At 43.7% G+C, this 19,209-nt stretch overlaps 1 protein-coding gene across 1 annotated transcript in view; it reads right to left on the reverse strand.

Moving 5' to 3' along the window:
- The window catches only part of LOC119488164 (F-box-like/WD repeat-containing protein TBL1XR1), a 61,530-nt gene that overhangs the window by 14,923 nt on the left and 27,398 nt on the right, over nt 1-19,209 (reverse strand). The window contains exons 3-12 of the mRNA XM_037769525.1: nt 14,154-14,255; nt 12,091-12,236; nt 11,728-11,953; nt 11,388-11,520; nt 11,114-11,255; nt 8,688-8,751; nt 4,319-4,416; nt 4,101-4,161; nt 3,891-4,012; nt 3,127-3,201 (exon numbers count right to left, since the gene is read on the reverse strand). Of these exons, the coding sequence (XP_037625453.1) occupies nt 3,127-3,201; nt 3,891-4,012; nt 4,101-4,161; nt 4,319-4,416; nt 8,688-8,751; nt 11,114-11,255; nt 11,388-11,520; nt 11,728-11,953; nt 12,091-12,236; nt 14,154-14,211 (1,125 nt within the window). The 5' untranslated portion in view covers nt 14,212-14,255. The remainder of the gene's footprint in view (nt 1-3,126; nt 3,202-3,890; nt 4,013-4,100; nt 4,162-4,318; nt 4,417-8,687; nt 8,752-11,113; nt 11,256-11,387; nt 11,521-11,727; nt 11,954-12,090; nt 12,237-14,153; nt 14,256-19,209) is intronic.

The following is a 19,209-nucleotide window of genomic DNA, read 5'->3' on the forward strand; positions in this document are numbered from 1 at the left end:
TTGATTTAAACCCCATACTTTATTCATTCATGGAACCGTGCAAGTCACTGCATGTTCCACAACATTGTCCTGAAAATATTTCAGAATAAAAGCCTCAAGTGTTGATTTAAAAATAAGTCTTTACTTTTTTCATCTCCGTAACATTTTCTACAGATAGACATTGAAACTGTAGTAATGTTGCGGATATGATGTCAATATACAGTTAAGAGATCACTTCCACCGTCTGTTGTCGCTGTGAACCGCGTGGCTCGCGTAAAAAATAGGCCAGACCTCGAATCTCTAGAAGAGACGCAGCTGAGACGCGGCTGCTCTAATCTGTTAACATGGACACCGAAGTAAAAGACAACAGGTAAGGCAGCTGCCACGCGTTGCTGACATTCCCAGTGTGGATGAGGCTTTACCTATTGTCCTCTTGCACATGAGATGCAGACCTGGGGCGAGAACAGGGCTTAGTCCAAATTAAATCCCGTTTGGAAGACCCGTGAACACAGGGATGGGTCCACACAATCTGCAGCTCCCTTCCACATCTCAACGTGATGATGAAATGTCACATTACTGTAAACATCTGTCCTCTACTCCATCACATCCATAAACCAGTCAAAAAATGCCATCCCAAGGGAAGCTCCACTTCCTGAAACCAGAGGACAGGGTCTTCATCAAAGACTTAAGAAGGAAGCACTGGAAGCAGAGGCGTTGGCGAGGACCCCTATAAGGTGCTCCTAGTGACTGAGACAGCAGTAAAAGTCGCAGAAAAGGACCTCCCCCTGGATCCACGCCAGCCACTGCAAATGGATTCCACCACCGTACAAGTACAACGTCATGCATCCCATGGTTCATGATAACGACACGTGATTATGGTGAATTGAAACGCCAATACCACCAACTAAGCAATAAAAGGGAAGTTAACCGCAACAAACACCTCTCAGATTAAACCGGCGTGCATCAGATCAGTAAACGATCCAACGCTATCCCCTGTTCTGTGTTGTTGGGGAGGGAGAGGCGGGTGAGTGCTACCAAGTTTCCCAATCTGCATGTAAGCAGCACATTACTAGGGATGCGTTAAGGTAACACTACTGATGGTGACGCCATGGACAGTTCCAGGCAATGGCACCCCCTTCAGAAGAATGGGGTGTGGCCTCATAGGAGGCCTTCTCCTTCTCATCTCCATCCCAGTGGTGATCCCCATCCCGTGGCTACACAGCACCCCAGAGGATGAACAACATTGTAATATGACCACCACACATGCACCCAACAGACAAAACGCCTCCAGAACGGAACGCAAGGTATCAGGCCATATTGTTATCAGTTAGAAGAATTACAAATTAGAGCTGCTACGCCTGTGCATGCTTACCTCACACAACTGGCGGAGTGATTCCATATCAAGGTTGAATTGCCATTTTACCCTGTAATAAAATATTCTTGTGTGATTTTTGCGTATACGCAGACGATGAACATACTTATGATATAGCCATCTCAGACTATCATCAGGATACTGATTACCTGAGACGGCTTACACAGCATGTGCTCGCCTGAGGCCTGGCCAGTGGCTGATAAGGGGTCTTGGCAATATCTAAGTTACGGGGCTGAACACGATTTAGCAAACCAAAATTGCCCAAACCAAAGTTGCTCAAAATATTAACTGGTTTGTTTTGAACTATACAAAGGAGGGAGCAGCTCCTCTTTTCTGGACCGTCTGTCGTACTCACACTCAGTGTGCAGGTCCTTCTGCCACGCTGACCCTCAGAGAGCAGACCAGAACCATTTGCAAATGCTTAAATCAATAAAACTCTCAAAGACAGTTCTCCTTATCTCACCAGTATATGATGGCCATTCCCATGCTCTATTATGTCTCATAAGTTGTGTGCAGACATTTTTGGGTTGATACCATTTGTTACACAGATTTGGAGCTAAATTTAACAATATTTTACCACTCGATAATTGATAAAAATTATTTAAAAAAGTCCCTCTAAATACCACATTAAGACACCAATGGGAATTTATTTCCTCAGTGGACTACATTTACCTTCTACGTTGATTGGACACATACACTGACCAGCCATAACATTATGACCACTGACAGGTGAAGTGAAGGACATTGATTATCTCGTTACCATGGCACCTGGCTGTGGGTGGGATATATTAGACAGCAAGTGACCATTTTGAACTTTGTGTTGGAAGCAGAAAAAATGGGCAAGCGTAAGGATGTGAGCGACTTTGACATGGGCCAAATTGTGATGGCTAGACGACTGGGTCAGAGCATCTCCAGAACTGCAGCTCTTGTGGTCAGGACCTACCAAAAGTGGTCCAAGGAAGGAAAACCGGTGAGCCGACGACAGGGTCAGACCCGAGGCTCATTGATGCACGTGGGGAGCGAAAGCTGGCCCGTGTTGTCTGATCCAATAGCAGAGCTACTGCAGCTCCAATTGCTGTAAAGTTAATGCTGGTTCCGATAGAAAGGTGTCAGAACACGCAGTTCATCACAGTTTGTTGCGTACGGGGCTGCGTAGCCGCAGACCGCTTAGGGTGACCTGTGCTGATCCGTGTCCACCGCCAAAAGCGCCTACAATGGGCACGTGAGCATCAGAACTGGACCACGGAGCAATGGAAGAAGGTGGCCCAGTTCTGATGAATCACGTTTTCTTTTACATCATGTGGATGGCGACGAGTTCGAGGTTTCGACTCGGCCTCCAAATTCTCCAGATCTCAATCCAATGGAGCATCTGTGGGATGTGCTGGACAAACAAGTCCGATCCACGGAGGCCCCACCTCTCAACTTATACAGGACTTAAAGGATCTGCTACTGACGGCTTGGTGCCAGATACCACAGCAGACCTTCAGAGGTCTAGTGGAGTCCATGCCTCCACGGGTCAGGACTGTTTTGGCGGGCAAAAGGGGGACCTACTCAATATTAGGCAGGTGGTCATAATGTTATGGCTGATTGGTGTAAAAGGTGGCAACTTTTCCCTTTAAGGGCAAGATGAGATGGACTTGCCCATTTCAGAATCCCCAGTCATCATGAACTCATCATTACGTTCTTTATGGCTCAGCACTTTCAGGTCACAGGTAGCAGCGATAGTGATGTTAACGACACAGTATGTTCAATATTTCACCCGGTTTAGCTCTCACCTTTAACGTCATGTCGTCTGAGCAGGAGGCTAGAAGGTTCCCTGTGGGATCCCACTTGATAGCGTTTACTTCATTCTGGAGAGAGAGAGAGAGAGAGAAGAGACTTTGTTTGTGATGTGTTATACAGTAGCTGTGTTGTGTGTCGGTGCCATCCAGCCTTCCTCCAAGGATACCATTTGATATGAGGGCGTTGCTAAATGCAAAAAAAGTGATTTATGTTGACACTAGGTCCAACTTATTGCTAGGTCCAACTTAATGCTAACAAATACTATTATCATTATCTGTAACCGCTTATCCCATTAGGTGTAGCGGAGGGGGGGGGGGGCCGATCCCAGCTGATATTGGACGAAGGCGGGGTACACTCTGTACAGGTTGCCAGACTATCACAGGGCTGACACAGAGACAGACAACCATTCACACCTACAGGACATTTAGAGTCAACAATTAACCTGCATGTTTTTGGACTGTGGGAGGGAACCTGAGCACCCGGAGAAAACCCTAGCTAACACAGAGAGAATATGCAAACTCCACACAGAAGGGCCCCTAGCCGGAATCGGCTGTTGCTGTGAGGCGACAGAGCTAACCACTGCACCACCGTGCAGCCCTCATTCAAACCAGATTAGACCAAATATTCATATTAAAAGACAATCACACAGTGACAGTAACCCTTCTTTCAACCTCCTTTGGGTGCTTTGGCCCCTTCAACAGACACACATCAGTAATAAGGATAAAGATGTTCACATACACACAAACAAAGGACTCACTGTGTGTCCCTGAAATGTTTTAATGGGCCTGTCCTGTCCCAGTTTACAGACATGAATGCACATGTCTGTACTACAGGAGGCGAACGTGTTGTTGCTCTGCCAATCCACGTCTAGTGCTGGAGCTGTGGGAGATTGAGAGAGATAGATGTTAGCAAGATCGAAAAGCCAAGCTCGAAAAATTCTATGTGACATTATAGAGGTGCTTTGTACCTGAATGGAAGGGAAACTGTTGTTTGGCTTCTCCTGTATGGGCATCCCATATGATTGTTGTCTGGCAGGACACATGCACATGTGCAGTTAGAGCTAACAATGACTACACAGCACATTCGTTTGATTGACTTGCATGAAAAGTCACATGAGAAATCGTTCTATGAATTTATTTAATGATGTTGACCTCGAACTGATTTCGAGAACGGATCCTGGTTTACCTTGTCTACTCCTGCGCTGAGGATAAAATTGCCTTTTTTATTCCACTTAAGGGCAAAGATGGGACCTTTGTGTTGGCCAAGTGTACTGGCCAGGTTCCCTGTGGAGCGAAGCACACAGAGAGGGAACGAAATATGTCAGTATCAAATTTGAAAAAATAAAAACAAGCCATTAACCCTTTAAAATGCATCCCTTTAAAAATGATGTCCTTAGAGGACAAAAAATATCCCCTTCCTTAAACTATTCAATTATATATATTAATATTATTTTCCACTTTCACAGAGTTACATTTTTAAATCAACATCACTACCAAATATTTACTCATTTCAGAATTTTAACCCTTTAAATGCCAGCTTTAATGCCACTGTTGTTTTTTTATGAAAAAAAAGAAAAGAAATTCTGTCTGGGATATAACAATGATTAGCAACATTGATTTTGATGCATTGCATCAAACACTACAGGGCTCCAAAAAAAAAAACTCACACCCTTGCCAAAATTTATGCCATATGCAATAAGAGCCAAAATGATCCAACAATTAAAAATTGAATAGCAAAAAATGTCCCCTATTGATGAAATAAGGGTTAAGGGGTCTAAAAAACACAAAATAGTTCACCAACACCTGAATGGCAATATGCAGACCAGCCTCTAGCTGGCAGCATTGTTCAAGGATTAACTAAGCCATGTGGCACACAGGCTGTAGTACAGGATAGGCAAAAAAAAAAGAAAATCACCAGAGCACAATCAGGGGTCAGCCAGGCCATATTGAAATAATCATTATCATCATCATCCTCATCATCATCCTCTTCTTCTCCTTCCTCCTCCAAATGAATCACATTTCTGAGGGGCTATAGGTGCTCGAAAATGCATGAAACTTTGCACACGCATCACACATGGTGAACATTTATATATTTTAATGACTTGGGCATGGGCATTGCAAAATGGCTAAATAGCACTGCCCCATTGAGTCGCCCCTGCGGTGCGTTTCAACTTCATTTACCTTTTGGAGGTATACTATAAACCCAACAGCAAATCGGCCATTCTGAATTATAGGGCACTTTCTCACCATTTCAAGGCGCTGTACTTTAATGAAATCCTCCTAGAAAAATTATTCAGATCAACTTCACATTTAGTCAGTACCATCTGCTGTGGCGTGGCAGCCAAAAAAGCGCCTTTTGCCATGAAAAGTGAAATTGTAACTTTGTCTAATCTGCTCCAAATTTCACGTGCTGGATAAAAGTCCCGGCCTGAAGACATCTACAGGCCAATGTTGACTCGTAGTCATAGCGCCACCTACTGGCAACAGGAAGTTACAGGTTGTGTACTTTTACGACCACCTCCGCAGAGATTCATCAGATCCATCCCAAAATTTAAGACCTTGATGATGCTTTATAGTGAATGTTGTGACTTTTTGTTGAACGACTTTGCCTTGATGGCGCAGCAAATTTCGATGTCTTGCCATGAAAAAAGAAACTCCGACTCCACATGGTCAGATCTTTTCCTAATTTCCCACGTTTGATGACAGTCCCGGCCTGAGGACATCTACAGTCCAATTTTGCATCATGCTCATAGCGCCACCTGCTGGCAACAGGAAGTTATAGTTGCTATATTTTGGTGTACTGCTCCTAGCAGGTTAACCAGATCCACCTCAAATTCAATCAGGGCAATGTTAAGACTTCTGTGATGCAAAACTGCAAAGCTTTTGAGTTTATAATGGAACGCCGTTGCCAAAATTTCAACGAAGCAGCCCTCGTGGTACGTTTGACCTAGATGTACAGAACTTGGTAGGCACATGTATCACATGTAGACTTAAAAAAAAGTCGGTCATTTTTAATTTTGTGTATATTTTCTTGTTTAACAAACTCTTCCTACAGAATTAATCAGATCGACTTCAAATTTGAAGTCGCCAAGCCACATCTCTGCAAGAATTGCATTTTTCAGCGATTGGATGGAGAGCACTTCTGTTGTGTAAACCCCTTATTGTCCATCTACCTAGGGAAGCCATCCATCCTCTGAATGCTCTAGGTCTCTAGTTTGGGGTTTTAAAGATTCATGATGCTGATATTATCCTAGAGGTCACAACAGTTTCAAAAAAATGGTCTCACTACAATGAAATGGATACTATGGGGACTAACATCATCACACATGAATACAATTGGATCCACAAGTCTCAGCTTTCCAGTCATACCCAATTTATGTATCTCCAAGACTGTTTAGGGACCCCAGTATGCAGAAATATTCAAATACATCATTTTTAGAATAGGCAAAAATAGCACATTTGTACTGTACATGCATAAATGTGGGTTCACATAGAGAACAACAGCGCCGTGCGAGCTGAAGCCTGGCTGTTCACACCAGAAGCGCATTTCTCCGCAACGGTCAACAAGCGATTCTGCTCCTCTGCTGTTTACTATAGAGCTCTCTCTCTGTCTGTCTGCTTGTGTGTGTTTCTCTCTCTGTTTAAAAACAACTGTCAAATATGTGGAATAAGTACGTAATTTAAAAACCACGATCACAAACAGCAGCGACACGAGGCTGTTTCTGATAAATATAGTGGACGGATTTTGAAATGTGATTGGGTGGAGGGACTCGGAGGGAATCAAAACTCCGGGGAACTGCAGGGAGAGAGGTTTGGGGGGAGTCAAAGACGTTTGTGGGATGGATATTTGATCATCTTATCAGAATCAGATAATCATTTATATCGTTTGTCGTTTGTGGGATGGATATTTGATCATCTTATCAGAATCAGATAATCATTTATATCGTTTATTATACACTGCTCAAAAAAAATGAAGGGAACACTTAATCATCACAGTATAACACCAAGTCAGTTAAACTTCGGGGATATCAATCTGTCCATTTAGGAAGCACAAGTGATTGTGAATCACTTTCAGCTGCTTTAGTGCAAATGAAAGTGACGACAGGTGCAATGGAGAGGCAACAGCAAGACAACCCCCAAAAAGGGAATGGTTTTGCATGTGGTGGCCACAGAAAGCTGCTCTCTCCTCATCCTTCCTGACTGATTCTACTCTAGTTTTGTGTTCTGCTAGTGTCCTCGTCACTACTTGTATTATGAGGCGGTACCTGCAGCCCAATCAGGTTGCACAGGTAGTCCAGCTCCTCCAGGATGGCACATCCATACGTGCGGTTACAAGAAGGTTTTGTTGCGTCTCCCAGCAAAGTCTCAAGAGCACGGAGGAGATACCGGGAGACCGGCCGTTACACGAGGAGGGCCGGACGGGACCGGTATCTGCTCCTTTGTGTGAGGAGGAACAGGAGGAGCACTGCCAGAGCCCTACAGAATGACCTCCAGCACGCTACTGGTGTGCATGTTTCTGACCAAACTGTCAGAAACAGACTCCATGAGGGTGGCGGAGGGCCCGACGTCCTCTAGTGGGACCTGTGCTCACAGCCCAGCACCGTGCAGCTCCATTGGCATTCGCCAGAGAACACCAGAATTGGCAGGTCCGCCATTGGTTCTCTTCACAGATGAGAGCAGGTTCACGCTGAGCACATGTGACAGGCGTGAAAGAGTCTGAAGACGCCGTGGTGAACGTTACGCTGCCTGTAACATCCTCCAGCATGACCGGTTGGGCGGTGGGTCAGTGATGGTCTGGGGAGGGATATCCTTGGAGGGTCTCACAGACCTCCATGTCATAGCCAACGGAACCCTGACTGCTGTAAATTATACAACGTGCATCAGTAAAGAACTTCAACTTGAATAATTCGTTCATCAAGATCTGATGTGTGATTTAAGTGTTCCCTTCATTTTTTTGAGCAGTGTAGATTATCAGTGTTGTTTTCCTGTCAATTTTGCTCGCGGTCCGTGGAGGAAATAGACCAGATGCCGAAACTATCGCTGAGGATCGCGAGCCGGCCACGGAGCTCCGTGGCGTGGAGCTGTGCTGTGTGAACACCAACATTGATTTAACATGGGCGCCAGAAGGATGCGGTCAGTGCTTCTCCGAAAATCGTGGCGCTTCCGTTCCTGATGTGAACCCGGTGTAAAACTACATAGTTTTAGCCCAAAACTCCATGGGATTAGCATAAATTGGGTAAATCTGTAAAGAGGAGACTCATGGGTACCCAAAGAACTCATTTTCATTCACATATCTTGAGTTCAGAGGTCAAGGGACCCCTTTGAAAATGGCCATGCCAGTTTTTCTTTGCCTAATTTCTTAGCGTTATTCAACATTCTTCCCAACAAGCTAGCATGACATGGTTGGTCCCAATGGATTCCTTAGGTTTTTCTAGTTTCATATGATACCACCTTCAGTTTAGCTCTAAAACTGAGCCCGCTACAAACTCTAAAAGACAGAACGGCGGCCGGGCCGTCGGGAGTGTTAAGGGGTTAATGAATTAAAGTCATCTCACCATCCTTCGTCCATATTCTGGCAAAGCCGTCATAGGAGCCTGTTGCTAACAGCGTACCCTCGCTCTGTCAGAGAGAAAGAGAAACAAGTGTAAGAGTGGCTTAAAGAGAGTGTGTGTGCGCGCGCCGGACAGATGAGCAAGGCAAGGCCAGTTTGGACACATTGGACACAGATCCACGTTGTCTTTTGCAGTTGCAGAATTTGCCTTACGGAGTCCAGGCTGAATGGATTTGCTGTCGTTCAGCTGGGATTTGAAGTGAAGCCTGTGTTTACCATCAGCATGGACGCTTTCCAGGACATTTTTTTTGCCTGTGCCCTTGGCTCAGGTTCACAATCCACTGGCTGAACTAAAGGAAAATTCCACTCTCGGATGATCTTCCACCGTTAGACATCATCAACAGTTATGTTCAGAATACTCTGAGTATTCCTGTTTGATGAGGCACTTGTTGCCTTTCTGTTGCAGACAGGACTGTACATGCAGTACATTAAGTACAAATCCATAGATTCCATAGAGCACACACTGCATAAATATTATGTAATTTTTTGGGGGGAAAAGCGATTTCAGAGAAAAGCAGACAGAAGAGTCTACACTATGCGTTTGAAGGATATATCCAGGATGTCAAACTGATTCAGCAGCAAAAAAAAGGTTAAAAAGATAAAGATAGAAGCTAAAGCCTCACAGATCACAGTGTAAAGGTGAACCACCGCATCACCTGGCGATCGAGACAAAGGATGATGAATTTAAGGACAACAACACTGTTCCTGTAAAGCCGGGTAGGTCTTTATTCAATGTTGACTTACAATGATTAAAAAGCCACATATGTATACATTCAGTATACCTTCAGTAGCTAGCATAGCATAGTGCTAACGCTAGCTCAAAATCCACAAAAACAACCTGAACATGAAGAAAATCTGAAACGATTACAGGAGAGTCTAAGGAGCACAGCCTTATAGCTGTCGGACCCTGGTCAAAGCTGGCCAATGCTACAATATGATTGGCCAGTCTGCATTTGAGGGGCGGGACTTAGCGAAGGGTCAATTGAGTTTGTGCCAGTAAATTAGAGTTCAAACCCCAAAGGGCTAAAACCCTATCGAGTTTGTGCTGGTTCATTATTAGGGCCTGAGCACCGACGAAGTGCACTGGCTCAAATTGCCGTGAGCTGGAATGAGCTAGAAACATGAAACTTGGCACAATAACTGGAAATGATGTGCAAGTGCATCCCAAGAAATATGACCCCAATCGGCCAGACGGTGGCGCTGTAATAAATGCCCAGAGACGCGATAATGGAAAGGCCAAAAGTTGCATAAAGCTTGTTATCTCATTGCATTTTGAAGATATTGACCAAAGAACTTTAAGGGGGTAGGGACTTACTTAGCAGGAAATTGGCCATAATTAATTGACCATTAATCCCATCATCATAAATCTTGGTAGATATCTTCAGTACGTGTTTGGGAATAGGCGTACCAAATCATTTTCAGCTCAACACATAGGGGGCGCCACAAAAAGTGTGTAGCTCAAAACCCTGTAGACAGAATTTCATCAGATTTGGTGCACTTACTCTGGGGGCGTTAACCAAGATCTGAAGTGTCATATTGATCAGTGCATGTGGGCGTTGCCTATTTAACATTATATGCTATGTTATGCCTTTGCTCAATTTGCTGTGAGCTGGAACGAGCTACAGACATGAAACTTGGTACCATAACTGGAAATGTTGGCACACATGTCCAGCTCCATGTGCTCTACAAAAAAGGCCACAACCACCACTAACGTCCACCTGACAAGATGTTCTGTAATTTCGATTTTTTTGAAAAACACATTCCATAACATCGCCTCCTAAACCGTAGGTCTGATTACTACCACATTTTCTGTGTCTCATTATTGGACCAAGCTTATCAAAAGTTGCATAAAGCTTGTTGATATCTCATTGTGTTTTCAAGATATTGACCAATGAACTTCAAAAGGGCATGGCTCAGCACATAAATACAACAACTAAAGTCAACAACAGTTGGTCCAATCATCACAAAACGTGCAAGAGTACCTGAAACATACCCTGAAAGTTTCATTTAAGTCGACCACTTGGGGGTAATACAAAGGGAAGTGGAATAAAACAAATCGTTCGTCCAATCATTACAAATCTCAAAGGATATGTTTCATAACAATGTTGAACCATGTGTGTAAAATTATTTTGATATCGCTCAAAAGGGGGCGCCATCAGTTCCAAACATGTGCATGTGCATGGGCTTGGTGCAAATCTGGCCATAAATCAATGACGGTTTGTCCAAACATCACCAAACATTCATTCATTCATTATCCGTAACCGCTTATCCCATTCATGGTCGCGGACCTAGTCCCATATTTTGAATGAATGCACCCATGCAGAGTGACTCATTTGTTAACATGATGTGCAAGTGTGTTAGCGTGCTTACATTCCAGTCTAGCGAGGTGACGTCTTTGTTGCTGGGAACGTCCTGCCCTCCCTCTCGTATGCAGTGTCTCAGGACCAGCTGCGTGGAGCTGCTCGTACTGTTTTCACTCAGGTTCCAGATACGAGCCGTCGAATCACCGGACCTGAGACGGACCGACACGTTTAAACATAAACCATGTTTCCATAGACAACAGGTACCTCTCTAACACTGTTTGTTAACCAGTTTTATCTGGTTTGTTTGTTTGGAAAATGGGAGGAAAGGGAAGGTGACTAACCCCGATGCCAGCAGATCGCTGACTGGGTTCCAGGCACAGATGAAGACCTCTGACTCGTGGCCCCTCAAGACCATGGCCTTGTTCTGAGGGATGTCCACATCTCCGTCCACCTCCATCAGGTCCGTGTGGTTGTCTAAGTACAGAGTTTGATGGGTGACACACAGCGAGGCAGGATGTCAAGTTAACAAGTCAGCAATGTTTAGAAAATACTTTGTCAAACTACTATTTCCAAGGTCAAAAATAATATTTCCTCCTTAATAAAAGTATCGCTTTGTCATTGCAGGTAGCTTAATTATCATTTGCATGTTTTGTTTTTTTGTATTGTAAATATATTACTGACTAGCTAAGGCATGGGCTCCGTTCTCCTCCCCGTTGGCAGTATTCTCTCCGTTCTTGGCGTTGCCGGCGATGCTGCCTCCGGTGGCCAATGACGGTATTGAAGCGGCAGCCTGCTGCTGGGCCATTTTGTCCCGGTAGGCCTGCTGCCTCGTCTGAACAACGTCTGGCATCACGGCGTCGATTAGGGACAGAGACTCAATGGGCCGCCCGTCAAATAATGTTCCGTCCTACATAGTGGGAGAAATAAGCAGTTAGAGAGGAGAGGAGAGGACAGGAGAGGAGAGGAGAGGAGAGGAGAGGAGAAATAACCAGTTAGAGAGGAGAGGAGAGAAGAGGAGAGGAGAGGAGAGGGTTTCTGTCCCACCTCATTGATGCTGACTTCAGCCTCGACGTACTGCAGGCCCTTCTGGATGATGCTGATGAGGGCAGCAGGGGGAACCAGAGCACCATTGATGTTGGACTGGCTGATGTGACTCTCTATACCAAATGTAAACGCTGAGTGGGAGAACCCTGAAGAGGAGAAGCACAGGAGAAAGAGGGCAGGAGAGGAGAAGATGTTTTGAACACTGGAATGCAACGATATACTGTATATCACAGTAAATAATAGTTTCCCCCGTGATTAATTTAACATTTTGTGTTTTCTCCACTAGCCATAAAGCCATCTTGCTCTTTGCACACCGCTGCTACTATTCTTTACTTTTGGAGTTTTTTTGAGATTATAAAAGAGATCGCTTGTATTGCAACCTCTGGCTACTACTGCCTCCCCCCCCAGGCCTGTAATCCACAGCAAGCACGTTCTTGTATAGAAACACAAATCTATCACCGTTTCATTGCTTTTTTGCTCCACTTTTGTGTTTCAATAAAAGATGGAACAGCAATACAACCGTCCCAGGACATTTATGATTTATATGAGCCATTTGTGCCTTACAAAATATACAATGTAATATGATACGAGGCATAGGAAGGTTAGGTTTCAGACAGTACAACTTTCATTGACACACACGTGGAACCAGTGCCAGCTGAACTGAGCCTGCTGGCAGCTCCTCTGCAGTGATATGGGGGGGGGGGGGAGAGACTCATTATTGAGACTCATTTTAACTATTAGGTTTTTTATCTGTTTGAAAGGCACCACTATTTATCCACCTGAACCCAAGTTTACCCCCCAATGTGCAGGTCAGCACTTTGCATGGCATCTCCATGTATGAGCGTGTGGGTGAAAGCGACACTTCGTACAGCCTTTAGCACTGTTCTTAGGGTAGGGGTGCTACTGTATATAAATGCAGTCTTTTTACCATCTATGATTGATTGAGTAGTGGATCACTCTATCCCACTGTTAATTCCCACTAATTCTGAGAGGCATTGTACACATACTGGCGACAGACAATGCTTCTCATCTGCCTAATTCTTTGTGTGTATGGTGTCACCCTCCCCCAACAATTTTTCTTCACTAAAACATGCCTTTCATACAACAAGCTGACCCACACCGACTGTGTTGTGTATACACAGCGACCACATTGACCTGAACAAACTGTCATGCACCTGCTGGATACACCAATATTACAAGCAACAACAGAGATAGTCACTTCTTATATAAATATATATTTATATATTTATATAAGTTAATTATATATATATATATACATATATATACATATATATATATATATGTATATATATATATATATATATATATATACATATATATATATGTATATATATATATATACACTGCATATATATATATATATATATATATTTTATGATAAAAATGTTTTAAATTCAGCACTAAATCTGTGCAACAAATGGTATCAACCAAAAACTGGTTGCAACAACTTATGAGACATAATAGAGCATGAGGATGACCATCACATACTTATATCATAATGTTCTAAGCCCTTATACACTTTCACAATTTATTTTAATTAATTCATTCATTCGTATTTCTTATTTATGACTAGAATGGCGTAAAACTCAAATTGCATCTCAAATTGTATCTTCAGGTTCCCAGCTGTCAGATGATGTACACCACTTCTATGTGACATCTACTGTTGACCAACAAGCATGCTACAGGTTGTGTCTAGAAGGGAGCCCGCGAACTGGGAAATCTGATCTGAGATCTGCAAAAACTTGCAAAAAGCCCGACAAACTATCCTAACCTTAACTGTTCCAAGATCAATTCCTAACTTTATCAATCTCGTAAGAGTTTCTCCAGTTTGTGGGCTCCCTTCTAAGCCATCACCCACACTACAGCTGACTGATGCACCGCCTAAACTTTCCAGGTAAAATTCATGCTCCAGAATTTCTGTTCCATCTGTGCGAGCGGTAGACATAAACAGCTGTTTGGGGTCAAACCCAAACCTAACGGTTCAATACGGATATACCGTTACACCCCCCATTGATGAATATGATAAGGACTTGAGAGGATACCTGACTCCTGTAGGTATCTGTAGACCAGGAAGTTGACCTCATCACTGCTAATGCTCATCTTTACTCCCGTTACACCATTAGGTCAGCACGCACACACCTAGCCTGGAAAACAGGGAGAGAGATTGATTCAGTCAGTGAAGGGTAAACTCATCATTGACACTACTGCTCAATGTACACGATACAACACATGTGGCTGCAATATAATAAAGATAATTGAAATATGGCCGGATCTTGTTTGAACATCAGAGCGTCGGCAATTCCATCGGCCTTAAATGAAGCCTTTTTTAAATCCTGTTTTAATTTCAGCCAAAATAAAAAAGGTAATTTCACCACTAAACTGACTGTGGAAATGGAAAATACTGTTGAGCATCAAAGTCCAGTCTATTTAGAGGTTTACTATGTAGGTAGGTTGTCCTACCAAAATATATGGAATTGTTAAAATGTACAGAAACATGTAATAAATCTATCTAGGGATGGGAAGACACCAGAAATGTAGTAGTCCATGATTCTTAATACCAATTTGATACCATGGTAAAAAAAAACAAGCAAAACAATAAACCCCATGTACTTCAACATACACTCCTTTATTACCGTTTGCATACTGGTTTTTGAGAACTGATTATTAATCGTTGATGATCCACCTGAAATTTCTCGCCAAAAAACATTTCACGGATTGAGTATTTTCTTCAGCTATACTTCTTTAGTGTTGACAAATAGTGAATCACTCAAGCGGCAACCTCTTGTGCCGACAAATGAAGCCAACGCGGAAGTGCCAAAAACTGTAGTTCTTCAAAAGGCCACTTGAGGCCGGCTCCAAAGGCGAAGTTTGCTTGCCGCTAGCTGTCTGCTCTGCTGCGTCAGGCGGGAACCGCCGCAGCTCCACCGACAATCCACCTCCGCCCATTTCTGTATTAGCTGGGAGTTACCCCTCATCCACACTGGGAACGTCAGGAGCGCGTGGCGGCTGCGTGATTCAGGCGACGGGTGTTCACACCAGCTGCGTTTCTGCTGGAAGCTCTTTCTTTCTACATAGAGTTTGCCTTTCAAAATGGCCATTTAATTTCATTATAAATGTAATTTATATTTATTTTAGACAGAGAAAGGTTAAGAACCATGTGGTAATTTGTAAATAATAGTAATAATCCACAATTAAAACTCCGTACTATATTCATTCATGGAGCTTTGCAAGTCACTGCATGTTCTCCAACACTGTCCGGCACATATTTATATAAATAAAAGCCTCATGTTAACAAATGAGGGAATTCTGTCCACAGAAAAAAACGCTTGAGGCTTTTTTTTTTTTCTTTTAAATGAAAGCAGGAAGTGTTGATTTAAAAATAAGTCTTTACTTATTTTCATATCCGTAACATTTTCTACAGATAGACATCAAAACTGTAGTAATGTTGCTGGTATGATGTCAATATACAGTCAATAGATCACTTTCAGTGTCTGTTATTGCTGTGAACCGCACACGCCACGCTTCAAAAATAGGCAAGACCTCTATTCTCTATAAGAGACGCAGCTGAGACGCGCTTGAGATGAACGCCGAAATAAAAAGCAACATGAAACGCAGCCGCCACGCGCTCCAGACGTTCTCTGTTTGTCCTGGGCTTTAGGCTGTGTGCTGAGATGGACTCGGCCGGAGCCACCCACACTGAGCTTCACAACGGCTCTTCAGAAACCTATAGGTGACGTCACGGAGACTACGTCCATATTTTATACAGTCTATGGTTTCACTTTTTTTCCCCAGGCTACTTCTCCTCCACCTGAACACTTATAAATCATTTAATGAACTAATTTGGGTACCAATTCACTGCAAACTATCAACTAAAAAAATACAAAGGGGGGGACGAACCACCAGGGCAATATTACTTCTTCAGTTTCTGCATCCAAGCACATGTCAGGAGACCATGATCCGACATTGCTTTTGTCAGTGGTTTCATTATCTAAAAAGGTTGGGAGCCATATATTTAAAAAAAAACTCACTGAGAGCCAGAGAGATGATCCCAAAATAAGGGCCAGCTCAAAGCCCATTTCCCCTGAGAATAATCAGCCATGTAAAGCCTGGAGCTCAGTGTCTGCAGCCCCCCCTTTCCCAGGAGAAGGACAATTTCTGTGCATTTAATGGCAGTTAAGTGGATGAAACACTCTCATGGGTACTGTGAGCTCCAGGTCTCCATTTCAGAGATTTACGTCATGCTCAGGGTGAACATCAACAGGGAAAGTAGCTAGCTTTGGCAAAGACTTGTGCACCCCATCTAAGTGTTGAAGGAAACATCGGATTGGCTACAGATAATTCCTTGTTGAAAAAGAAAATGCATTTGTGGATCATTCACATCAGGGGAGTCTCAAAAAAAAACACACACAAATGCAGTGAAGTTCACACATGACAAGCAGTTTGTATCTACCTTATTCCTAGCCCCAATGATGCCTTGCATGAATTATGGGCGTAACTTCCGTTGCGTCGTGTCACTGAATCGTTTGCCATGTGACCAGTACGCTAACAGTCTCTCCTGGAGCGACTGTATTAAAAAATATCTAGTAAAACGTGTGAACACCACCTATTACACCTCAAACGGTATAATGTGATCATAGCTCTGCTTTCTACTATGGAGATTAAGATTAATCTTTAAAAAGGTGTTTAATACGGAATTCAGAGTGTATCTATTGTCTCAACATGGAAACCGCGGAGCCGGCGGCTAGCAGCTGACCGTGCTAACGGCGCTAACAGTGCAAACAGTGGCAACAGTGCTGACGGAGCAAACCGTGTTAACCTAAAGGAGGGGAACTAGAGGGTGGTCGCTACGCTTACGCAATGACGGCGTGGGTCGGGATGGCGTAATCAGCTGTAACTGTCAGCTGAGAGCAGTGCGGAGCGGCGGCCGTTAGCTAGCCAGCGGGGCACAACGGAGAGAGGCACATACACTCACTAACATGCACACGCTGGCTGACCCGGCTACAGAGGAGCTCGCATTACAACACAGAGAGAGGGAGACCAACTTCCTTCTCTGCTCTTACTCCACTAGATCTTTACATTGAAGATAATTGGTCACCACCATATTAATGCTCTGAATCCCATATATAGGACATTTAATGATGACCTGAGGGGAACCCGGTCACAGCAACAGCAAACAGGATACTATTATACAATCCACATGGCATTGTGTAAAGTAAGAGCGGGCCAGTGTGTCTACTTCCTGTCACTGACAATTTTTGCTAATCCTACATAATCAGGCTACAACAACAACAACAGCAGCAGCAGCAGCAGCAGACTTCACACTATAGAGCCAGTTGCATCACCTTCACAAGAGAATAAGGCTGCCGTGGCTGAGTTGTTTGGGGATCTGTCCCTGACCCAGGAGACGGGGAAACAACTCTGTGGCAAAGACAGCAGAAGAAGAGGTGATGCCGTTCTCTGGCATGTTGGCTCGGCGACACTTATCTGTGCCCCAAACCCCTCTGTCTCTAGTGAGACAGGATTGTGTTTTCCATGGAAACTACTATCAGCAAGCAGACAAAGTAATGCAAACCACCTCAGATGAGGATTTTTGCTCAGAAGTAACGTAATCACACTTACTAAACAATGCTAACTGGCAACATTTTGTGATGTTGAAATGAGCCGTTACTACCGCCCCATGAAACACTGGCATTGCAGACATACAGTAAGCTACTGAGCTCTAAATTACACCAATTATTAAATCATAAGCAATTTATGTGTGTTTATGACGTAAATGTAGGACAGCCACTGCTGAAAATATCTCAGCAGGGCAAAATCAAACCGAATTTGATCAGTGCAAGTTAGTCCAAAATACTTGATTGGCTCTAATTACACCTCTAGAGAAATAAATACATCGAGTGACCAGGAACAGAAATACCTGCAAACTGTAATGCACTTAAATGTTGCTGATATTGTGTCAGGAAATTGATGATTTAACTCTGCTCTTTTTTCATGCTGTAGTTTGTTGTGGGGTATTAACACAACATTATTGCGTGTTACATATTTTCAATCATCTATCTGGAAAAAAATGTTTTTTACCAACACCCTTTTAAACATGATGCAGTCCAATACAAAATCACAACAATGACCATAAGAGTTGGGACTAGGGATGTCACGAGAACCGATACTTCGGTACCAAGTCGATGCCAAAGTTCTAAAAACGTGACAGTGCTCTTTTTCTAAAGTACCAAAGGTACCGTACGATGCCTGCAGGGTCCGAAATTAACACCCGCCAAGCGCCAAATACGGCTGCTTCTGTCCTCTGCGTCGGAGTTTGAGACACACACACACACACACACACACACACACACACACACACACACACACACACACACACACACACACACACACACACACACACACACACACACACACACACACACACACACACACACACACACACACACACACACACACACACACACACACACACACAACAGCGCCATGCAGCAGCGAGATCCTGAGATCCTTTATGTTCGAGAAGAGGATTCACTCGTGGGGGAAAAAACTGAACTGACCAAATAGAATTTCTATCTTTTGTTGCTTATTGCTGAATCTCTGAAAAGTGGTGTTTTTTTTTATTCAACTCTGGACTCTTTATTTCCGGTGAATGTTATTGAGACTTGCATTTGATTATCTTACACTTAACTCCCCAGATCCACTTTGTTTGAACCAATCCAACAGCATCCAATCAAGTTTCAGGAGAAAACCACAAAGAACTAGAAATGCAGTCGGAGTGCGCAGACCCCCGCCAAGGCAGGTTTCATGTACGTCGCTGCTATGTGTATTAGTGACGTTACTGACTGTGCCGCTGTGTGCCGACGTAAAACCGCCATGTGGCCGCTGCACACGTGTGTGTATATATATGCGGATATATGAGACTGCTGAAAACCGGCCGGCTTCGATCGACTGCTGATTGACGGTTCATCTCTAGCTTTTAGTTCAGGAAGCGTTTGATTTATGCAGCAGAGTCTACTATGAGCGGAGCACGCATTTTAAACGTCAATATCGCAGCCGTTCATTTAATTGTGGGAAGCCAAAACCGTTAATGTTCGATTA

The sequence above is a fragment of the Sebastes umbrosus genome, chromosome 5 (assembly GCF_015220745.1).
Source record: "Sebastes umbrosus isolate fSebUmb1 chromosome 5, fSebUmb1.pri, whole genome shotgun sequence".
Taxonomy (NCBI): domain Eukaryota; kingdom Metazoa; phylum Chordata; class Actinopteri; order Perciformes; family Sebastidae; genus Sebastes; species Sebastes umbrosus.